At 39.7% G+C, this 25747-nt stretch overlaps 1 protein-coding gene and 1 long non-coding RNA gene across 2 annotated transcripts in view; one reads left to right on the top strand and one right to left on the bottom strand.

Annotated features, from left to right (window-relative positions):
- Positions 1–3127: 3127 nt before the first annotated feature.
- Positions 3128–25747, bottom strand: part of LOC135496632 (uncharacterized) — a 68664-nt gene continuing 46044 nt past the window's right edge. Inside the window, exons 9-13 of the mRNA XM_064786051.1 lie at positions 8791–8849; positions 8300–8560; positions 7526–7638; positions 7181–7356; positions 3128–6870 (exon numbers count right to left, since the gene is read on the bottom strand). Coding sequence (XP_064642121.1) covers positions 6616–6870; positions 7181–7356; positions 7526–7638; positions 8300–8560; positions 8791–8849 — 864 coding nt within the window. The 3' untranslated portion in view covers positions 3128–6615. The remainder of the gene's footprint in view (positions 6871–7180; positions 7357–7525; positions 7639–8299; positions 8561–8790; positions 8850–25747) is intronic.
- The window catches only part of LOC135496633 (uncharacterized), a 34116-nt gene continuing 31783 nt past the window's right edge, over positions 23415–25747 (top strand). The window contains exon 1 of the long non-coding RNA XR_010448704.1: positions 23415–23559. This is a non-coding gene — a long non-coding RNA (uncharacterized LOC135496633). The remainder of the gene's footprint in view (positions 23560–25747) is intronic.

Below are 25747 nucleotides of genomic sequence, written 5' to 3'. Positions count from 1 at the left end.
AAATTCAGCCTTTGGAGCAGAAATATCAGTCTCAAGGGACAATTTGGATTGTAGCCTGGATTGTAGCTTGTAACCTGGATTGTAGCTTGTCATGAGGTGAGTAAAAGCGCCATTGGGGTAAGGACAGGCTCATGGTCAAATCCAACATCTGCTCCTGGATAGATCCTGATCTTAGCCATGTTAATGCTGCTCATGAACCTTTTCGTAACCATAATGTAGCCGATCATGTTGTGTGTGTTACTACTAGGAGAATGCCAGGTTGTCTTTCGACTGAGTTTTTGAGGCTGGAAGGTGTTGGCTATGGCGAGTTCGTGGAATCTAGCAAATTCAGTAAGCCGGAGGCCCCTCTTGATGTTACTCCGGAGGAAAATCTCCCGACGTTGCCTTTCAATTAGTCTGAGGCGTCAGTGCCGATGTTTGCGTTACAGCGCCCTACTACCAGAATTATATCCTGCTTTGAGAGAGACTGCATAGTAGCCATGAAATCGTCGTAAAAGCCATTCATCCTGTCCTCGGATCCATCGCTTGTTGGAGCGTAGATCTGGACAACTGACAGGTTGAATGGTTTTGCGCTGATCCTCACAGTCATCATACGGTTGGAGACTGGTCAGTACTCTTTTTAAAATTAAATAGTAAAAGTAACTAATTATAGTTATGTTTTGCTACTCTGGTACATGCAGTTGCTATTATACTGACTGTGAAATTAGTTGTTTTAACTATGGTAATTCTTAACCATTTTAATGGTAGTTTTACTATACCCTTTTTAGTTGGAACAACTAATAATTGGTTAGTTTTTAGTAATTTCCAAGTTGGTGCAATAGGAGCTACCAATTAGTTGCTTTTAGAACTGCTGGAGCCGTGTCCTTATGAACCAAGCTTGCCGTTCCATACCCGCACACTAGGAATGTTGACGACTCAAGAAGAGTCTGTGTCCATCAGCTTTTGTCATCTCACCTGTACCAGTGAGCCTGGCCACAGCCAGACCAACATTATTCCACCTGTACCGCTGAAGTTCATACTCGAGCTGTTCGACCTTGTCCGCAGCTAGCATTCAGGGTTCGCACATGCCATTTTCCGATAACGATGTTCTTTCGCCGAAGACAGATTATGGGTGTCTGGGTGCCAGTTGCACATTTATCACCTCCACCCTGGCTTGTGGTAGGCGCGAAAGTTCATAACCCGGGACGCATCCGATCCGGTATGGATTTCGTTGTTTTCCTTGCCATGTTGATTCACGGGCTGGGTAACTCCTTGTGGAGCCTATCTCCACTACAGGAGTCGATAGATGGCCAAGGGCTGGACAATGAGCTCATCAGCTCTTAAGATGGAGATTGGTTTTAGTTCCATCTGGGTGTTTGGCCACCCTCCACACCAGAGTCAAAGACTCTGGTTGGGGTACCGGTTAAGTCGCCGATTGTCCGACCCTGAGCAAGTTGCACTGGTCTACAGGTTTGCCAGTGGCAGGTCATTGGCCGGACCTGACAGAATTGCAAGCCATACAATTTTTAAAAGTACAATGAGCAGAGTGGAGCTAAACGTTGCGATTCCATGGGACCCTCAATCGGGAATGGAGTTATTGCATGAGATAACAGACGCTAGCTGACCTGACCATCTGCACATGAATGAACGCGGACGTCGGAAGGTTTCGATCGAATCTAAATCACACTTCAACTTACTGGCAAGTGTCTTCTATCTTACAATTAACCATGCTCATGAAGTGATCCCAGGAGGTTTGAAAGCTTCGCGATTGAATGATGTCCAGGGTCCTGTTTCATAAAACTTTTTAACGGACTTCTTTCAAGGTACCATAAAGGAAGGATATAACGTCTATTTAAAGCTACATATTAAAAGCGTTTCATAACTCGTTTTTACTCTGCCATTACATTAAATTTAACAGGCCTGCCATTAATAAATGATTGTATGGTGTACCTCATTGGTGAAAAAAAGTTACTCGAACGCAGAGTGATTTTATATATTGTGTTGAGATTCGTAATACATGATCGGGCTGTGACAAAATGTGTCAATTTCAGTGTCTTTGGTTACTATACACTATATGAATGCTCTTTCGACATACGAACCTTCCTTTCGATGCATTAACTCTGTTCCCGGAACATGGCCAAGAGACAGCGATCTCGCAATGGGACTGATAATGAATTTGTGACCCGCTCTACCAAAACTAGGCGCTTGTCGCATCTGAACTTGACAGGTTGATACGGACTTGTTGTTCATTTCCCTGTTGTAGACCTTTTGTGAAATCTGATTTCACAAAAGGTCTACAATAGGGAAATGAACAACAAGTCCGTATCAACCTGTCAAGTTCAGATGCGAGATTTCACAAAAGGTCTACAACAGGGAAATGAACAACAAGTCCGTATCAACCTGTCAAGTTCAGATGCGACAAGCGCCTAGTTTTGGTAGAGCACCCTGGTGGCCAAATCTGTCACTTTTGGGTCTTTTAAGGGCGAAATCATACCGGGTCCCGATCGAGGTATTCCTTGGATTTCGTTGGTGCATCCAATTGGTACAGGACTGAATACTCTACCCTGAGACTGACTGGCTAATAGACTCTGTTGTGTACAGAAGGGGGTGGCACGGAAAAAGCCCCGCCATATCATTTTAAAGTCGTTCTTCCGTCCTGATTGACTGTTAGATGAAACTTGGCATGGATAAAGTTGCGTCAAAGACATGGACTAAGTCGTGTCAGTTCAATCCAGGATCGCCCTTCTTGGTGGATGGCAGGATAAAACTTGGCATGGAGAAGGTCGCGCCAGTTCAACCTCGAATCGTCCTTCCTTCTCGGTGGATGACGGGATGAAACTTGGCATGGACAAAGTCGCGCCAGTTCAACTTGGAATCGCCCTTCCTTCTCCGTGGGTGGCAGGAGGAAACTTGGCATGGACAAAGACGCGCCAAAGGGATCGCCTCAACACGAGGCGAGATAGGAACATTCCACATAATGAAATGTATGCTCAGTACCATAAGGGAGCTTCCATTAAGTACGGATAAAGATGTTCACCAACTATCGCATTTGTGACAACAAGTAACAAGTTCCGTGACTCGTGACTTTATGTTAGTCCGTAAGGGCACGCCACAAAGCTTGTATGTAATAATATCAACGATCCCGAGCTTTGTTTAATAATTGTTCATGTGCACAATCAATATCGTTCATGACATGGAAGCATGGTCTAATATAAAGTTTTGATGATGACAATGGGAAGACGGATGAAGAGGCGACATGAGAGTTCAGTTCTCAGTTAAATCAAACGAATAGAGATTTGACGTTGAACTCCTAATGAGTATCTAAAATCCTAAAACAGAGGACGATCCTCTCCATTATTCAATATTACCAACCACCTAGGCTAAGCGAAGCGAGGGGTGGTCTGATAACAAAGCACTTGTAGAAATGTACATGTACATGTACATGTAATTATTGAATTATGAATAAATGTTAGTGTTTGATCGTGGTCTTTTAATGCATTAGGGTCTGCCCGCGCTGACATAATGGGAAGCATGGGGCTGACAAACGAACATTAACATATATAGAAATGGAAAAAGGAATTTCGAAATTGAATGACGATTCTGAAATTCAGACTAAAATTCCATGTGCCATGTACGTCCCTAATACCGAAGCATAGACTTTCTCACAGGCAAGCCTGTGCGTGTATCGCTTTGATTTTTAGTATTTGAACCTTACAAGTTTGAGTGCCAAATTGTTATTGAAAGACTGTCCAGAAATGACGCCGTTCTATATATTTTTGACGTCAAAAACATGACGTCACGACAGCGATTGACCAATAGGTATCGTGGAAATCTGGATTCTGAGGACGTAGAATTCTGTCCAAAAATGTCCAAAATTTACATTTCAAACTCACGAATAATTCTTCTACAAGTTGTCGCATAGAAATTATACACACCAGATAGATCTTGACGAGGAAGTTTATAGAAATCAACTCACAAAGAATGATTTGCCAGATCAATGGAAAGCCCGAATTTTCCTGACAAAATTTTTTAACATTAATTCCCTGAGAAGGACGCGAAAGTCTGAGACCAAGTTTGGTATTTTGATCGGCAAATAATTATTCTACAAGACAAGAATTAATAATTATACATACAGTATAGATTAGGAACTTATCTACCAAGGAGAGGAAGTTTACGGAAATTCCCCCACAAAGAAATTATTTGAGAACCAATTCCCCCTGGAAATTTGTAAGGAAAAGTTACCAAAATGGCGGCTTTGCGGCTTCATTCATGCAAAACGGGATCAACGTAAGGCAAAGTATTTCTAGCTAGAAATAATTATTTTACTAGCAACTTTCTGCTGAAAAAGACATAGACGACGAAGAGAGATGATTCAACTGCTAGTTGCAAAAGTTTCAGCAAAAATCCTCTATAAGGTCAAAACAAGTTAAATGTGATGTTTCTGGTTTCATGGTCAACTGAAAATGGATGCGATCATGCGGAAATTTTTTTCTGCGATAACTTTTATTACTTCTCGTAAGCTAATTTGGCAATATCCACATAACCAAACGGGTGGAGAATTTTGATACCAAACGATATGGCAACAGAAATTAGCTGCCGTGACATTGTTGTACCAATACAATGAAATGCTCACGTGGCGTGTCAAAACTACTCACATCCGTAGCGGCGTGTGGCCAACCAATGCTGAATAATGTATACAAATCAATTCATGCCTGAGGGAAATTTCATCAATGAGTCATCAACTAACCAGCCCTCTCAACTTGAAGATGGTCAAGGACCAAAGTTATCAATCATTCAATGAATTTGTTCCAGGTCATTCCAATGAGTAAACTCTATTTTCCTAAAAGCTACTTTAATTTTACTAAAACTTACTACATGTAGCAGAGAAATAAACCAGGAGCTATGGCACAATTTGAGCACATTTTTTTCAATGGACAAACTAGATAAAAATCAATAACATTTCCAATAACATGTAGCAAAACAGAAATCGATAAAAACCCTGTTAGATGTAAATGTTCATGTTGGCATAAATAACTTAACAAAGTTTGTTGAAAACCACTTTTTCCATTTTAGGATGGGTCAACAACGATTTTTTATAAGATGTTTGAGCTTCCACTTGAAATACATGTCCAACACAATACAATCTAAGAATAACAACAATTATAGATTAGATTTAATCTATATTTGAGAACTATAATAAATATGAAATGTCCTAGGGACATTGTGCTCACCTGGGAATGACTGCGTGGTAGATGAAATGAGACATGGAGATTAAATTGACTTTTAGAGACTTGATTGAAGGCCGATTTCGGGTCAACTTGCACAAATGCCTATATGTGTCTACATATAAAATTTGAAGAATCTGTGACAAATAGCGGTGAAACGTACCACCCATATTGAAAGTTTAGAGTTTGACCTTTTTGACCTTGGAAACTAGGTCAAGGTCAAAATTTTATAAGCACCATGGCAAGCTTGATCATATCAATCAATGATGCACATAAAGATCACACAGTGCAGGTTTCCCTATATAATACCGACATGGGTTTTGTGACCTGACCTACTTACAACTGAAAAGTAGGTCACATTGGCCTGATTTTTAAAGATTTGTACAGATGCCCAATAGGTGTCTACATATCAAATTTGAAGAGTCTAGGACATTTAATGACGAAACCTGTAATTTTAGAGTTTGACCTCTGTGACCTTCAAAAGAAGGTCAAATCAAAAATTGTGTCATGAAGTCTCGACAGAAGTATTGAAAGTAAAAATTTCATAGTTCTAGCTATCAGCATTCATGAGTTATTGACAAAATAAGGTTTTCAAAGATGGCCCCCTGGAGCCCGGAAAGTAGGTCAAATGGCGATGATTTTTTTTGTGTGTCAAGTCATGTTGTCATAAGACATACACATACCAAGCTTCAACTTTCTAGACTCAACAGTGAGCAAACGGGCCACTACTGTTGACTCCCTTTGAAATTTTCATGTTAAGACTTACCGTCTCCATTAAAGCTTACGTGTTTTTGAACAACCCAGCCCTGGTTTCAATATAAAGTAAAAATATTGTCAAAATAGTGTTGGTTTTCATTATAAGAATTTGCAGAAATCATAATACTCTAATTTTTTTCTTAACATTAAATGCCAGCAAATCTAAAAGATGGTGAAGTATATCGAAGCGATGGTCAAGTTATCCTGCACTTAGAAACACTGATGCATTTTCTGCGGGTTAGCAAGATGAGTTAATTCCAGGAAATACTATGTCTAACTGAGGCATGCCCTTGGGAAATGTCGATTTGATTCTCTAGGGTGACATTAGGGAAGCCATGGTGTGACTTTATCAGTTTGGATGTGACATGAATTGTGAGATGGTCCCCTTCAATATCGGATATAACTTTCTAATATTCCAATCAAAAGAAATTCATGCAATTCCTGAATCTGTGACAAATATTCCAATTAAAAGAAATTCATGCAATTCCTGAATCTGAGGCACTGGCGAAGTTTCCTGTTTCCCAGCACCTGTAATTCAGCTCCATCCTTGTCGATTTTCATTAAGGGTCTGCTTCAAATGCTTCCCCTTTTAACCAAGATGAGTCTTGAAATAAACTTATAAAGTTACTGAAATCCACATGGATTTTACCCTTGGTTAGTCTGATTCATCTGCACTTGGCCCCTTGCTTGGAATATTTGACCCGGTGACCTCCTCTGCGACCTTTTTCTTCTTATTCCCTGGGCAAATGTCCTTGTGCCTCCGCTGCCAATCGTTCATTTGACACTCCTTCGAGCAGTAAAGTTCCTCACAGTTTGCACAGCGTTTTAATTTTTCACCTTCACCCTTCAAACAAACGAAACATCGCCGGATGAAGTGATAGCCATGGACTTCTCGGTATTTGAAAAATATCTGTGAAAAGAAAACGCATCATGACGTTTAACTTCGTGAGGATTACACACTCAAGTAACTTGATAAGAATGTTTTTGATGAAGCACTACGACTGGATGAAAGTAAGAACTATTAACACAAAGTTCCAGCAAATTTTTATGCATGATAACAGCACTACGGCATTGTGTATAACTGCATATCTATTTTCCTCAAACTCCAGTAGTTACAAATGACGTACCCCTTTAACAGATTGAACTTCCTTGAGTATTTTCATACCACCTTGATGACCGAGTACACCGGTATATTCTGCAGGTTCTGCACTGACACGTACCTCATCAAAAAGTTTTGTAGTACTAGGATCGGGATCTTTTTTCATATCTTTGCCTTTCTCGTTTATTCTGAGGAATCCAGCATCAGACAGTGCTTTCTTAAGATCACCATATTCCAATGCTGCTTTTGCTCGATTATAGACTGACTTTTGGAGTAATTCCTTTGCCTCTGTGGTATCTGAAATAATTGAAAATACAGTCATTGGCAAAAGTTTAAGACCGCCTAAAATCATCAAATTTGATACCTTTCATATTCTGATAATTCTGGCGTTTTTTTCTACATTATGATGAGAAGTTGACACATAAAAATAACGTGCACATGTCATCCACCTCAGAAAATCCCTTACCCTCCAGACACTTCGCTATAGCTTCATCACAATTCTCCACTGCCTCTTTGTGTTTGCCAAGGTTCAGGAAACACTGGGCTCGGTGACCATAAAGTTGAGCAGCGATGGGTGTCCTGAAAAAGAAGTAAGCACTGGAAGTCTCGTGAGATTAAGAACAATATTGACCTACACACAACTCAAGCAACAGAAGACTACCATGGACACTATCTGACAGAAACGACGTACGCGAAGATGATTACTGAACAGCTAAGAAATAAGCAGCAAGAGACTTACAATAAAGACTCTTTCAGGACAGATTGTTCCACACTACAGCAGAAGGTGACACATTTGCAACACTGCCAACCCTCCATAAGGACTCTCAGGAAATGCTTCCAAAAACTGCCCTCTCCGAAGTATTTGCGACCAAAATATTAGTGCTACTTTTCAGTATTTTTGCAAGTGACCTTCAGTACTCCCCATGGAATAGAGAAGGAAACTCCCGGTGACTTCAAAATCGTTTTACAAGTTTTGGCCAATTTCAAGTACTGGTGGGTTGGAAGCTCTGTAGGGATATTCATGCTTCATATTGTTACACAAATGGATTGGTCTAGACTTTAGTACAGAGACCTCCAACTACAGTGTTAATTTCTTAAATATCAGATACAGACATCAGTACAATAATTATTTGAAAGACAGTGCTGTACTTGCAATGGTTCACAAAGACTATAATGACAGCTGTTTTTATTTTATTATTTTGCAGAAAAGTGGTATTTTTTCACGTGGCCCTGTCCTTACCAAAGTTCATAGGTACAGTTACAGCTGTGTCCCCGACACACTCCCACATTCTCATAATGCAGACAGACACACGGTATATTGTGCTTTGATGGCGGACAGAACTTCAAGGCATCGGTGTAATTGGTGAGCGCCTTTTTATATTCTTGGCGCTTGAATGCTGCATTTCCACGCTCCATCCTGGATGAGGCTTCGTCTTCGTCGAAGCTGTTGGTCCCCATGGCCTTGTGACCCTTCAGCCTGGCCTCCTGGGAAAGCCAATCCCTGAAAACAAACAACAGTAAATTGCCTACAAATGAGGTTTCAGCCAGATTCAGGAGACAATTCAGTACAAACTGTCAACAAAAGACATGAAATAACCATTAGATTATCTAACAGAATGATGAACATTTATATGCCTTTTCAGATAAGAAGATTTCATTGTCAAATTTCAGAGGTGCAAGCGAGCACCGTTATCTTGGATTATACTGGCGTTCACAGCTCACATAATTTACCTGACTCCTGAAGCTTTGACTGCTGTCTTCATGTTTCCCCACTCTGCACACAAGTCATGCTGTAAGTAGAAAGGCAAGGTGTTGTAAGTTTCTTTTACAGATTTATAAATATCCTTTTGGCTAATATCAGGGAGTCTGTTTTCGGTAAGAAAATCGTATCACCTGCAACTTGTAACAGGCACTATTTCCTTGATGGACGCGTGTCTTTATATTAAGGTGCGAGAACAACAGATGGTAGCACCATACACATCTACCAGCAGGAGGAAAAAAACCCATCTAGTCCGTTAGTAATAACTGGGGATTCAGGAAACTAGAAATGCAGTTGTATACACAATGCTGTGGTACAGTTATGTATTTGCTGAAACTTAGTATTAACAGTACATGTATTTGGATATCTGTCTACATAACGGCAATACTGGAAATTATATTGAGAACAGATTTAAATAAAATTACAAATTTCAAATTTTTAATGATAGCAAAGGCCTTTTAAAGTAACAACATACGGAGGGATCTCCAGTCCACTTATTTAGTCACCAAGAGTGATACTCTTCAAACCACATTCAGCAAACGTAATCCATTATCAGCAATTATCAAAACCAACAGCTCTTACTGAGTGCACAGAACTGTGTTGGGACGATCACAAATGAGCTAACATGACGTGAGAACAGGCTAGGGCCGTTAAAAGCACATTACTACTAAGCTACATGTATATGCTGCACAGTCACCTTCCTTGCCACATTAGCAGATTCCATCATCAAAACGCAGATAATATGAAAAAAATTCAAAATCTGACAGAATTATCATGCTGAAACGACTTTTATCCCAAAGGAACCAGGGTGAGCCCGCCGTGCAGCAATCACCTCTGTGCGGATTGATGCATTATCAACACGCTGCCTGATGCCGAGGACTGACATGAACATGTCACCACATTGACGCTCTGTTACCCCCAATACCCCAACAAAACTGGCAATGGCATAAGAGTCGTATCATCGGGTGAACATAAAATCCAACCTTGTTATGCATTCCCCAGGGCACAACAAAAAGTTTCATCAATACTCCACTGGCCTTTTCAGGCTGAGGATAAACTCTGTCTTAGCCTGAATGCGAGCTGTGTATTCCCCTCATTGTCAATTATCAACCGAATTGACTACACATCCCCGTGGTACTTCACATCATGCCACTGAATCTAAAAAAAACAGGCTAATTTTCCAGCAATTAGCTAAACTAACATGTCCTGTTGACTTAGTGCAGACATCAATAACTCAATAACAAAAGCTGTAAACGAACGAATTAAAGGGGACTACAGGTAGGAGGAGAGGGGCTAATTTGGCCATCTTCAAGTGACAAGTATACACAGTAAGGGCCCTTGGACTTGGTCATGTCAGACTAAGCACTAAATACATCCCTCGTACAAGTGTGAATCATTTCGACCTACTGCGAGATGTAAGAGACCCCTATTGGCGGCTTTGTGCAACTTTCTCTTGCCTGCCTAGCTGCTTCCTATATTGCCCGTTTAATACTACAAAAAATAACACTCATTACATTACATTCTCTCACCGAGAGACAAGTGGCCCAGAGAAACCAGGTCCACAAACCGCGTCCTGATCAAGTAATAAACCCATCCAGGCAGTATTCAGCAGACAGCATCGCTCCATCCTCAATCAACTTCTCAACCTCCCAGACAGTATCGAACAGGTAGCACCATTTATCTGCTAATGAGTTATCAATCATCTCGGACAGAATTCATCAAAGAACACCACTCAATCTGCAAGTCATACACAAGCACGATTATTGTATCACAGGTCCACCCGATGAAAACGTCAAGAACATTCTCCAACCCATATCTTATCACCAGGTTCTAGCGCCAGTAGACAGGGAGAACTGACCATCAATCATGGCCAGTATCCGGTCATTGCAATCATTGCTTACATACTCCTCTGATATCATGGACACAGAAATAGAATTATGGTATACTAGTAATTTCTCTCAATAACAAAGTCACCAGCCAAGGACGAGGGGCAATCACTGATTACAAACTAGATGTAGGTAAGTTCTGTATTGACGGACCAATACAATTTTCAAAATGACTGTTGGTCATGTTTGTAGCATTTAACAACATTTCAAGCAAATGAAAACTTGTGTCCTTGATAATAGAGGTGTCCGCTACGGGAGGTTTCACTGTATCAGCGTCTGATCTAGTAGGGGAATGCACAAGCCCCTTATTTAAAAAAATTCTTGGAACATTGACCAGTAATTTGGGTAGGTACCCCAAAAGTACAAGTCAGCACATCCTTTCAGTTTCACACTGGTCAGGTAAACTGGCCATTCCAGGTATTAAATGACCATCGGCTGCCTCACACCGGTTTTGACATTAAGGGACTCCGTAATTCAAAAATCTCTTTCTACATTTTTACATGCAAAGTTTCTGTCTGAGTGGATTTAAAGCTACTATCAAGTACACGTTTGGAGAGGAATTTGAAACATATTTATGCAAGTATCAAGGCTCAAGCATCACCCTTTTTTCACCAATGCTACTTTTTCTTTCGTCGAGACATCACCATCAACAATATATCAGTTATCACCGTCATATAAAGTAACCGAACTAATTTTACTGGGTAAGGCTGTATGTTCGACAAGACATCGACACATTAGCATCCTTATTCTTTCCAGCTTCGCCAAATTTTCACTAAAGGAAAAATAAATACTACTCAAGCATCGGCAAAGATTAGTGGTGATAGCTTAACTACCCTTGAGGGGGGGGGGGGGGGGAGTACAAGAAACGACTTGATACTTGCATTAGTGTGGCAAGTCGGCAGACCAAAAAAATTATTTGATGAAAATAACCTCTCTCAAACTTGTCTCAAAACTTTCCGTGGTCAGCCACCACTCAAAATGTCACCAGTTTCTTGCGAGACTCTAATATCCAAATTTCATATTCAGAACCACACATGTAAATTGATTCAACACGGTGAAACATTGCCAAATTAATTGCTAAATGGCTTGAAAATTCAATGGTGGTCTTCTCTCTTCAAGACTATGAACTTCGAAGCTGGGTTAATGATGTAGATCATAGGGCGAGATACCACAACAATCCTATTAGCTTGTGTACACAATAATCCAATATCCCCTGCTTTATATCCACCAATAAAACTCTGTAATGTTTCAATATGTCGTTCCAGTTGTCATACTGACATTTCTTAGGAAATAGTATTATCTGAGCTCACCATCGTCAGGTTCTTACCACTCGAGGTACAGCACCTCATCATGCTGTCTGTCATATTTAGTATTCAGGATTTTTTAAACACTTAATTAAAGAATCGTAACTGGACATTAATTATAAATAAAAAAGACAAACTTCAAAACTGAGATTGAATCAAACTGGCACGAACAGCATAAAATTCTTAAAGAGCATAAAGAATTTAGCGGGCCAGAATTTAGCCATGCCATCATAATCTTGACACATAAGGCTCTTTGATTCTAATGTTCTTCAAATAAGCTCTGGAGGTCCTGTAGAGTGAGATGAGCTACAATATCTGACTCTTGTCCCAATTCTAAGACAGTGATGCTGATGAGTTATTCAGAGAATGATGCACCAACTTCAAAGACAAATTTCACAAATTTTCCTATCTAAACGGAACTGGTACAACAAAAAATATAACATGGTGAAAAGAAATGAACCAGACCCTAAAGAGTTGTGACAATCACCAATCCCTGTTAGTGCCAAGCAAAATACACTGGTGTCAAGGAGCTTATTTAGGGACAATGCTATTACAAGTATCAGAGGTATTGGCAAAGCTGACACTATATTTCCCTCGATGATAATGATTAGATTACGTCCCCATATCCCAGCCGCTGATTAGGTTGGCACGAGATAACTGAATCGACCATCAGTCCATCTCCTACTGCATTGAGTATGAAGTGTTTTGATCGAATCAGTAGGCAGATATTGCCATCTCTAGAACAGAAAAATTTTTGCGTGCAGAATATTTTTGCAAATTTCACGAGTAGGTTATGAAAATATTCTGTGGCAAAACCCTTGGTTTTCACAAGAATTCCATACCTCTATATTGCACTTAGTTCCTAATTTAGTTCATCATGGGAAACAGTACTAAGAGGGAGATACACTGCACAATTACCACATATCATAATCGAGTGAGAAGTGAGATGGTAGATTTGTGTATACTATGAGGCATCGACACTGGAGCTCTATTTCACGTACCAATTTTTTAAAAAAAGGAATGGCCATGACCTGCGAAAATATTCTGACGCAATTATATCCATCGTTCGGCATGCGCGAAAAAACTTTATGGCGCGAAAATATTCTGTTCTACAGTATTCGCTACAGTAGTCAAAAAGATAATTGTTTTTCATTACCAGCTATGGCAGGCCAAGCACACTCTGTTTTGAATAGAGGGAGACTCCATCATTCCTATTGTTTGAGATTGGACAGGTGTGAATTAATCTGGCAATTAGCCTCCTGTGCATTGTTGCATGCAAACACTAAAATGTTTGGTTTTAGCCAATTAAGGGGCAAATAAATCAGCCAAAAGTTTTGAAAGCTACACAAATGATTGTTGCAAGGAAGTACTTTATGATAGTTTGCGAAATTTTGATTAATTCTAGGTGGAAAGTAATATTTTTCGCATATTTGTTGGGAAAAAAATTGAAAATCCTCCAATTTTCAGCCCCCCTATGGACACTATGAATTTTTCTCCAATAAAGCTGAAATCTTGGGAATATAATCCTAAGAGTTATATCAATCACGTCTGAAGTCGGGAGTTTGTATCAAATATATAGTTTCGGAGCTAGCGCAGCTAGAAAAGCCCCCAAAACCCAATTTCTCAGGAATTTACACTACGGGCTGCGAGTGAAGCATTACAGATTTACCAAAATTTTCAGCCTATAGATGGACCCATCGAATTTCCATCCAAATCACTCCAAATTTTGCCAGTAAATACCTAGACATATATAGAATTGTGTCAGAAGTCGGGAGTTGGGATTATTTTAACACCCCGCCCAAAAAGCCAACTTTATTGATATTTCCTATGCATTTTCCATTAGGCTTGCCAGGACCAATTAAGCAGGTGAACTAATTGGCTTAATTGGCTAGGCCCGCAATAGCTGGTAATGTTGGGAAATGGTGAAAGGCAAACTAAGTAGCCTTTTGGCAATCCAACATGATGACATTCTTGTACATGCTTGCAAAACACAAACAATATTGGTTCTCCGCTAGTGATATTCTTCATTCTTCTTCCAACGTTTGCTCTGCACTTTCGCCAGAGAGTACTCCTCCTCCTCCTCCTCAGTGGGACAAGCGTTTTTGCGTGCCACTATGGTTAGATGCCAAGTTGGTTTATTGCCCTAGCAACTCCGTCCTTAGCCAGAGGTAGAGTCCACGCAAGCTACTCATGTTTCTCATTTGGTGGGATCTTTGCTGGTTTTAAGTCTCACTTAAAGGACTATGACGTGCCATGAATTTTATTTCCTCGGAAGTGATATGAACCAAGACATATTCAACATAATATCTGGCATCAGCTTTAATAGCTAACACTCCCTCGCACGGATGGCATGTGACACTAAGTCGGCACACAATGGAGTGCATGGCCCATTGTACGTGTAAAGATTCATTTTTGCTTCTGCTTGACATTCAACTGTAGCAAAGATTAAAGAAGATTCATTTTTTCTTTTGCTTGACATTCAGCTGCATGTATAGCAAATCTGACTGTGACGCAGAGGTAATTTGCTCAATACCCAAGAAATAGGATGATTGAGTAGGCTCATTTAGTCATTTGCACAATAGCTTCTTCATGCTGCTCTTTTCATTATGGCAAAAAGAGATAAGGCAAGTTCCGCAAATTTTTTACGATAATATGCAGGTTTAGAAACATTTTCAAATGACGAAGCAGAAGATCTGTGGTATCATCAAGGCCCGCAACACTAGTAAATCATCTTTTAGACTAAGTTGTTGGTGAAAGCCAGATTTTTAGAAATAATGTATTCTTCGATAGAATGCGTTGACATACTTTGTTGTTTGAAGCTCTTTGCAAGGCTTTTGAAACCAGTCTTTCACCTAACTGATGTGCACCTTCAAGTTACCGCATAAAATAATTGAATGTCACCCCTAATACTGTCATTGCCAGATGTGGGTGCTTCGGAAATGGCAACCTTCTTCATTATCGACCTTTCAAAACCTATGCCTGGCGTTCCTTATCAGCATTTAGAGTATGAAAGTATCTGCGAAACAGTCTGCAAGACAATATATAACTCTATAATAGAACTTTTCAAAAGGCACCTTTTACAATCGCTTTGTGGGCAGAATTGTTAAGTTTGATAATTGCCAGGAAAGCAACTCGTAATTAGATAACGGTCCTCTGCCATCTATCATTAACCATGGCAACCTATTTCTGTAACCTGTTGGAACACCATTTCCTTGCCCCAGTAGCTTCATCAAGCATGCAACCCAGCCTGTAGAGGATACTGCGGGGGAAAAGTCACGAATATCTAGGTATCGTTTCGATGATAAACTACCAATAAAACACTTGGGGTATCTCGTAATGGATCTAATCCAGCTACAAGATAGAACAGATGTCCTTAGATTATGAGCCTTTTCCCCACAGCAATTTGTTTAACTGCTTGCTTAGATAGAAGTATGTACTGCAGCTTATTTCAGTCGGTACCAATGACAGCCTAAAAACAGTGAGTGAAAAAAGTAGATAACCATTAAACATGCGTTATGGGTTAGGATTTCAGGGAGGGCATAACCCTCAGATTGCTTGTTAGGGTTTGTTGTGTCCTTGATCATGACACTTGACCCTGCAGGTGCTTCTCTCAACCCAGAAGTATAAATTGGTGAAACAAGCTTCTTTATTTCCCCAGAACAGTTGTAGGATTAAGACTGGCGTTGGTGCGGAGGGGGCGGGGCGGTGGTATATGTGACGCTCAAATTGAGCCAATACTTGATTTAGCACACCCCCGACAGTGACCCTCCAGCACCTTTTGTCATCAAACCATTCATTTCCATTATTGCCTCCTCTATATATCACTTCCATGTAAGCAGTTATTTACAAGGTTTTGATTTCATGCTCGGCTGCCCAATAATTGCTGACCTCCAGCTTTGCCCGGAATGTCAAAGTTGTTTATCTACCTGTTGCTGTGTTGAAGTAAGGTTGGATATCCAGTCTGCTGCCAGCTGAGGGCAGGGACATTATTGGTAAGCAAAGATTTCTGTCAGTTAGGCAGTATAATTATCAAGTCTTCACTTATGTAGCATTAAGCTTACTTTATTCTTTTGACCCATCAGCAAATGCTGCTTTCCACTGTTCACCATTTTACCTGGTGACTTGAGGGTTCTGGCCAGGAATTGTTAAGGTGTGACACTCACACAGAGTGATGCAGGTATTATGACCTGCTGTATTAGAATTTCTATCAAAACAAACAAAAACAGTTCTTTTAAGCATAGTAGGACGAGCTGATAACAGTCTTAGATTGTTTTAAAATAAGAATTTAGAAAATATTTTTTACACATCGCATGATGGTTGCTCAAAACACAACTAGGACCATGTAAGTCTAAACTGTGCACCCTAATCGTGATACTAATGAAAAAAACAGATGCATCCCAAAAAACTCTGCTCAAATGACTAGCTAATGGGAATAAGATGGTCGTAGAAAATCACCAATGATGAGCTCTAACCAGACAAGAACACAAGTCAATTACCACCAAGCCTCAGCATCAAGCAAAGAGCAAAGAAATGGCTCGGCCACCTGATGAGACATCCTGAAAATGCCCCATCAAGAAGGGTGCCGATGGCACTGCATCAAAGACATGTATGGGAGATCAAAAGGCTGGCCATCACGGCTCACTCTTAATATACAGGAATATGAACTGATCAATCAATCACTCAATCAAGTGTCATTTCTATGGCAGAACTTTCAAGGCAAAAGAGTCCCGTTCAAGTGCACCCTCCCATCGTACTTAGTAGTCCTTTCTGTAAAGTTCTGTTTTCATCATTTTGTGGGCAAGTTATCTGCAAAGTTATCACTGAAAAATTTATCTGACAGTCAAGAGATCTGGTTACACACAAGAAACATCTTCCTCCTTATCATGCTTTTTGTAGGCCTTCTTTTACAGTTACAGTTTTACACAAGAAATGGGCTTGTCAGAGAGGTTGCATTTGACTTCTTTTAATGCAGATTGATACAGCATCTATTTGGCAATGGAATGAAATAATCACAAGATAAGTCTAAGATATGTATAGACAATCAGAGGTTGAAAATGCAGATTGGAGTTTTAGTAAGATCATATTAGGTTTCATGTTCAAGATTATTAGTCAAGATCTTAACTGAGAATCTTAAAATAATCTTACGAAGTCAGTACTTCCAGACATGCAGATGCACACCAAAATCATTAAGATCTGAAATAAGATTTTATAAAGAATCTTATCTGCATTTTTGATCTGGGATGGTACATTCTTACCACCTGTTATCTAAGAAAGAAAAGCTCCAACAGAGCTGTCTGATCCCTGCCATCATAACCTATAGCTTATGGCAAGAAGCCCTTGCAAGTGTTGATGGAAACCTTCGTTTGAGATGTGAAGAGATTAACATGTTACAATACTTCTATTAGTGTGGAATCAGCAACACCTTCTCCGAGGGTTGTCCACCTCTCCCGAGTCAAGGCAAATCACCTCTCCTCTACTGAGCAAATCCAGCCTCAGCCAGAAGTTAACCTCAAAATCTGGCTGTTGTATGAACCGAACAGGCAAGTTTGACGAACTGTCCTTGTGTAAAAACAAACTAACTGGCTTGGAACCACACAGGCCCCGGGTGGGTTCAGGACGGTTTCCTCGAACTATCACCATGTAAAATCAGCATAATGTTGCATATCTCTCTCAGTGAAATGCAAATGAGATGAGAAAATGACTGGATTAATGCTTTGATTTCTACCATAGGTGCAACTTCTTTCATAACACATAAACAAGTTTGTGACCAGATCAAGTTTAATAACTGATAGACTACATGTACCGTGGATTTCAAAAGCAATATAGCATATTCTACACTCAACTACTTTCAACACCTTTTTATCATTAATGTATCATAGCTTCCAGCAAAAGTAGTCTACCTTGAGAAACAAGTCAAGAGAACACCATCAATAACATCATTATAAGAAGCCTACCTGGCCAATGTTAAAAGCAACATATCAAATATTCTAAGCTTGAATGTGTTAGGTCACTTGTATCTAAAACATCATCGCCAAGTTTCGAACAGAGAATTCCATCTCAACACTTATATTTTACTTAAACGAATAATGGTAAAAAAATTGGTTCCACTGAAATCTTAGAAAATTGTGCCCGATGTGGAGCTATTAAAGAATATAAAATTTTTCCACCAATGTTTTAACTCGGTAGAGCCTGACATGAAAAAGGTAGTTTTTGTGTTGGAATGAATGATAGATTGCCAACACTGTATCTGTTATCATTCTATTGGCAAGGACTTTAAAAACTTGCACTTATCCATTACTGCCAAGCAACTCTTGAAAGGAATCTCTAACATGATTTATATGACGACATCGAAGTAAGCTAATGGTAATACAGAACCCATGACTGTCCTCAAATGACAGTATTTCAAAGAGACTGTCTCTCTCTTTATGACATTTCAGCTTGTCATCGCCAACGGATACCAACCCTTTGTTGTAACATGTGCAGATGTCTTTTTTTTCTTATCTTTGCTGATATAGAAGAACCTCCCTCAGCGAACACCTCTCTATTAAGGACTTCCTCTCTATCAAATACACTCCTTTTGGTCCCAAACTGGTTGTTTCCATTCAATTTGACCTCTCTAATCAGTACACCTCTCTATTAAAGACAGACACAAGGGTGTCCTTAATAGAGAGGTTCTACTGTACATCGATTATAACAAGGCTTAGAAATGCATTGGCTGATGCTTTTTTAGTCTGCAGTTTATCCAATATACATGGTGTCAGATAATCTATAAAGTAAGAATCAAAGGGACAAAAACAAGTTGATAGCAAGACAACAAGGACTTGTTGTGACTTGTCAGGAAGTTGGTTTACTCCATAAACATGATAAATAAAGAGGTGTATGGAATTTATAGAATGGTGGATGAAATCTTTTGTCCTTGCTAAGATATAGCTGCTCAAAAGAAGCAGCCTTTCAGGTAAGGTACCAGTAGGTTTGAAGAAATATTACTGTTCATTTACTGCTGATAAAACATATAAACAAGATGAAACGGCCAGGGGCCATTGTGCTCACCGTATACATCTTTTAGTAGGCAGGATCATGCTTAGTTTAGAGGTGAATATGGTGAACACAATCAGACATGAAGACTTTTTTTAGATGTGTATTGATGTCAAGTAATAAGACAGGGCAGTATATATAAGTTTATGATCCAACCAATAATTGTCTATGACATCAACAAGATCAATATCGTGTGATTGCTAAGAGTCCCTGCAATAAAAAATTCATCGAAAAAAAGTCATTAATAAGCGAGATATTGCACTTCCTACTTTTTCAGTTTTGACCCCCTGGTGGCCAAATCAAGAATCAGATCAGGCCAAAATTCGGTGATTATCTAATGTAGGGGGTTACATGTACCAACTTTCAAGTTCATAGCTTCAGCAGTTAAGAAACGTGCCATAGTTACACTCTAATGGCCAATTTACGCCATTTGACCTCTGTGACCTAGAAAAGGAGGTCAAATCCAAAAATCGTAGGACATGTGGTGTATCCTTGCTAGAGGTCCCTGCCATAAAAATTTTATCGAAAACAATTCACTCAAATAAGCAAGATATTGCACTTCTTCCTTTTTCCATTATGGCCCCCTGGTGGCCGAATAAAGAATCAGATCAGGTCAAAATTCGGCATCAAAGGTTATCTGATGTAGGGGGTTATATGCACTAAGTTTCAAGTTCATAGCTTTAGTGGTTAAGAAACGTGCCATAGTTTACACTCTAACGGCCAATTTACGCCATATGACCTCTGTGACCTTGAAAAGTAGGTCAAATTGAAAACCCGTACGATATGTGATGTATTTTTCCTAAGAGTACCTACCATAAAAATTTTATCGGAAACAAGTCACTTATAAGCGAGATATCACACTTTTTAGATTTCCACTTTTGGCCCCCTGGTGGCAAAGTTGAGGATCAGATCAAACTGAAATTCAGCACCAGAGGCTATGTGATATAGGGGGTTATATGTACTAAGTTTCAAGTTCATAGCTTTAGTGGTTAAGAAACGTGCCATAGTTTCTCTAACAGCCAATTTACGCCATATGACCTCTGTGAACTTGAAAAGTAGGTCAAATTAAAAACCCGTATGATATAAGATGTATATTTGCTATGAGTACCTACAACACAAGTTTCATCGAAAACAAGTCACTAATAATTGAGATATCACACTTTTTAGATATCGACATTTGGCCCCCTGGTGGCCAAGTTGAGAATCAGATCGGACCGAGATTCAGTGTCAAAGGTCACCTGACCTAGGGGGTGCTGTGTACAAAGTTTCAAGTTCATAGCCCTAGCGGTTAAGAAACGTGCCACTGTTTTTGAAATAGGATACGACGACGGACGACGGACGACGGACGACGGACACTGCGGTATTACATAGACTCCCCTACGGTGAGCCAAAAAACAAACAACAGCCTGAGGACAACTGCTGTTGTCTGCTGCAAGATATCAGACTTAAGACAATGCATGGCTGAATGATATGCTATGCTGTTAACCAGACTATTTACATCAGTCCTTTGCGAATTCATTGGAATGATCCACCATATAACCCCCTGATTTATTAAAAATCAATCTGCTCTAATGTCATGTTTCAGAGATTTATGATCTGATAATACCAAGAAAGGGAATAAAGCACTGCTGGGTTGAGCAGACTCGTGGATACTTTATGCTCTCCATAGAGCTATGAGTTTATTGTGATGATGAACAAGGCAAGAAATGTCGCTGGATTTACTGGACTGTAATTTGGCAGTTTCAAGGGAATCTTGATTGTGTACAGTTGCCTGATGGTGATTTAGTGATAGGATTATTGGGAAAGCTGTGGTGTGTCTGGAGTATCAGATGAAGGGTCGATGGCCCTGAAGGCTTTCAGAATCTGGTTCGGTGAAATTTGTGACAATGCTGAGCAAGATGATTGTTTCTGGCCTTCAAAACTCTTCATCGCACCAAGGCAGACAAGTGTCGATTGAATTTAAGAGTTCAAAAAGAATTTTGACATTGAAGAGCAATCCGAGTCTTGTCAATGCAAATCAATGCTGTTTGGACATCTTTTTTCATTAGCAAGGCTCAAAAGGGATAGCAACCTTTAAGCTTGGCTTGCCAATCATTTGTAGACATTATAGAAGAAGATTCATGAGATTCATGAACCTACTGTAAACCTGGTAATATTGACCGCCATTTTATTTTGCAGTTTTGTGAAATTGCAACTTTTGAGTACTTTTTATCAAGCATTTTGAAAACCCAGTAACAGTAATTTCAATCTTTTTTTCATCTTATTTTGCAGTTGGTAAGAACAACAAAAAAAATCCAGGCATGCAAATATTTCCAGGTTTACAAAAACTTTTAATGTTGAAACAGACCACACTGCAAATGTTTACCTTGTAAGAGCTACTGGAGATTTTTAATGAAATTAGGCATACTCTATTCCCTGTTTGGCTAATTTCGTCCACTGAAACACACTGTTTCAACATTTGAACCAGCTCCAACATTTGGATTAATGTTATGTGAGGTGCAGTAAAACGTCTAAAGAAATGTTTTCCTCACGCAATTTCAAAAATATTGATGGAGGGATATAATGACATAACACAGCAGGCAAAACTGGGGATTAGGAAGCTGTAGGGTTAAAGGGTTTATAGCAACCCCAACATCCAAGGTGTAATAGTCGGTAGGCCTATTGTTGTCTTACATCTATATTTACATTTTCCGATGATGAATGTTTTATATGGACCTTCATCTAGTAAGCAACCCGACACCAACTGCAACCAAGGATCAACTCCACCTGAACATCTCAAACAATCATTTACCTAGCTTGTACCTTTTCATTCTCATGTCGGTACTTAGCACCATTAACCCATTTATATCACTCTCAGTGCACATATACTTAAGCAAGGATATTATTCCAGCAATTTTTCCAAGGGACTCTAAGATTAGAACATTGCGTGATTAAGGATCATTCCGTTTAACACCAACAGGTGGCATCACCATGTCTTAGACAACACAGTACTGACTGTTACAGGCAAGAATAAAAGCTCCAAAACGCAATTCATCATATGCATTCAACAAACTTTGGGTGATTCAGTGGCTGTATTATGATACCTTCAAACCAGACAGATCAACAATTTTCTGAATCTGTACATAATCGACAACCTCCCTTTTCTTTAAAGGGCTTCGCCATTCCTTCAAAGTTATTTAGTCAACATATACCAGTGGTTCGATTATATCCTGTGTCATCTTCAAATGTTAGACAATGCCGACAGTCAATGTGCGTGTAAACACAAAAGACGTAGAAGGCAGTCAGGCAAATCATTTTCAACATCTCTTCGGCACCCCAGTTGTAAATTTCACACGACACACTGTCTTATCTAATCTCATGCTTCCAATACCAAGGTAGAGTAACTGAATGGGCATGGACATTGTGATTCTTGTGTGCTATCAATAAGACTTGTTCGAGCGTTCTGGTGTTTTAGTCATTCTTGCATATTGTAATTCTTGAGCCTTTAGTTATTTTCCAATAATCCCAGGGTCGTCCTGACATTTACTGCTGCAAAGTTGGCTCATTACTTCAAAAGCATTAACACACATGTAACTCGCTCACTTGAGATGCCTTTCCAAGCATGATGCTTGTATCAAACGACATACAACATTAAAGAGACATCCAACCATCCACGCTACAAAGAAATATCCTTCATGGATTTGTGGTTCAGCAGCTCAGCTCTGTCGCTAAAAGTGAAGTAACGCTAAGAGCGATTTGTCAATGGATGAGTGAACACAAAAAAACACACTCTTCCAAAGGCTTGGGAACAGAACCACGAACATCAAGCTCGACCCGAAAAAACTGAGGCAATTTGGTGCAGACCTTTACATTTACTGGACTCACCATGTTCCTCCAGCTGCAAAAGGAACTAAACTATGCTCCACATATTTTGCTCAGCTGAACAACGCCCTCCTTGAAACCCAGTCATTTAATAAAGAAGACAGAGAGGATATTCTTACAATCTCTTTTAAAACTTGGTGTGGATAGATTACACTGTACACTGCAATATTATTTTGGGAAAGTTTTATTCTTTTTTACTTGCGAAAATGAATTTTTTAAAAATAACATTTTCACCATTTTTATTTTTGCAAAATGAGATTATTCATGAAATCTGAGAAAATAAAAAATGCTCGCAAAGATTTTTGCATTTTAGTGTTGTGATTGCCTACAAAATGAAAGTAGTAAAGATTACAAACCAGTCTGCTAAACTGATCTAGAAAAACAGTTAAAATCAAGCAATACCAGCCATGTAACAGAACCTCTATTGGTAGTGCACAAGAACACGCCAGCTCTACCAGCAGGAGCAACGTAGCTTCTATTGGTAGCAGAGCTATCCACTACTTCATACAGCAAGCACTCGACACCAGATGACAAGGGTGGTTCAGCCTTCAGTGGGGGAATATGTCACTGTCAGATACATACGAACAGGATTAATGTGACAACATTCGGGAATACATCTACTATATTCTTCATAACGGATTTAATCTGATTTAAGGTAAGTTTATGTAACTTGGATGGGAAGGAGGACTTGTATCAGGGGCAGATCGAGGAGCCAGAAAAAGAGGGGGGCGTGGACTGCATTTCTAAATTAAATTTCTGATGTGTTCTAAAGTTTCATGGTTGAATTAAAAAAATTTCATAAATTTGGGGGGGTGCGTCAGTCTGTACTTTTTTTGTAAGAATAATAAGATGCAATCATTTTGGTGGGATCTGACAATTGATAAGATACAATCGTGGTGGTGGCGATACCAAGGACCGCTGCAATCAAAATTAGGCTTCAGAAAGCTTCTGAGGAATATTCTATGACCAAGGCCTTTTAGCATGGGTCATACACTGTCACTCATCAACAGACTTCATGTCATTAGGCAAACTTGGGCCTGACACATGCAGACTGAGCTACTGAGCTACGCCTAATCACAATTGTCATCCCTAAATTCACGTCACTGACGCGCTAACCAGCGCGTAAAATTCACGAAACATAGAGAGAGCATCACTGGTGTGTCATTGATGCACAACTCGCATGTACGTTGCGTGTCAATGACGCGAAGCAGGATGGACGTCAGTTGTGATTTGGACTGTAATTTGGAGTACACCATTAGAGAACATGCAGATGACATCATCACGATGACGCGACGTTACATTAGGTTGGTTCGGTACCCTCAACTGGCCTGAATGTCCAAGCATGTGAAAAAGTGAGCTCAATAGCTTCCTGACCTTTATCAACAATGGCACCTTTTTTGTAGCACCCTCAAGGCATTGTCCACAAATGCCTACATACACCCGCATGTTTACATAATCAATGTAAAGCTGAAAAATCTATGTGAATGCATTCGTTTGAAATATTCAAGAATTGCCTGACGTTTGTAAATATATTGGTAACATGAATTATCCATGGGAAAATACTTATGATTTCGAATAAAGGAATATTGATGATTTGCAACCTTGTCGATATGCACCTGATGCAATGCATTGTAAGCTATAATTGGCAGGTATCGATGGAACAGGATTGTTTGATCAAGGATCTGATTTGGTTATTCTTGGCAAATACTTATCCTTGCCCCTCATCCCCCGAAGAATCAAAATCATGACCTCTGGGCATTATGTGCCAAATCCTGGTTCCGAGCATCTCGTATTCCTGAAATCCGGATCCCTCAATCGTGCGTCCAGGAAAACCGCCCTCCCTTGCTGCTAAAGATCCAAAAGTTCTGATTCAACTTATGTGTTTGGATCTGGTGATCTTGGGGAACACGATCGTTGAAGTTACACATTAAAGGTACCGTCCAAAAGGCTGCAATAAGTGAAAAGCTTTTGTTGTTAATGCTAGCTTTACAATCTTTTGCTTCGTCACGCCGCCCTAGCAGAGATACGGTGCTTGAAATCAGTCCATAGCAGGCTCAGTAGTTCTAGATCCAAATGTACGTGTCATTTGAATACTACCATATTTAGTTATGCTGTGGAAGAGCCATTTTTGCTAGGAAACTATTGAGGGACTCGGAATTCAGAAGTACAAGATGACTCGGCACCTGGACTTGGCACACAATGCCCGGAATTCAGGATTTTGATTCTCCGGGGGTGCTCATGGCACAGAAGTTCTTGACTTCATTGTTTGTGATATTTGGAATGATCACTGCTAGGCAAGAGAAACATGCAAAAAGTTAAAGAAATTTATATCAATTTGTCGCCAAAACAAATCTTTTACCAAATATTTCAAGACTTAGGTTGAAAGGGTGAATGGCAAACTTGCAACATGTGAACCGTCAAAGCAAAACCAGGCGCATGTCGCTCAGAGCTTGGCAGGTTGAGACAGACTGTTTGTTCATTTCACTGTTGTCTGCCTTCTGTGAAATAAGAGCAGGTCAATTTCTTCCATTATCTCCTGGTGTCATTTAGGCTCATCTTCTGTGCGACATGCGCCTGGTTTTGCTGTGACGGGTCACACATTATCCTTTTTGCAGAATGGCATCATAACAGAACTGCAATGATGAATAATTGACACTATGCAACATGACATCAGAAAATTACATGTTCGTCTGCCTTTTCATGATAATTCATCCCAACCATCCCTGGTAATAGATAGCTTCATATTTAACGATAGAACTTCTCGCATATCTGGTTTGAAGAATCCATCCAACCTTTTCAATATTACATGCGGACAAATGAGATACTTTGCTGTAATTGACACA

The sequence above is a fragment of the Lineus longissimus genome, chromosome 12, assembly GCF_910592395.1.
Source record: "Lineus longissimus chromosome 12, tnLinLong1.2, whole genome shotgun sequence".
NCBI lineage: Eukaryota > Metazoa > Nemertea > Pilidiophora > Heteronemertea > Lineidae > Lineus > Lineus longissimus.
This window is presented reverse-complemented; position numbering and strand designations above follow the sequence as displayed.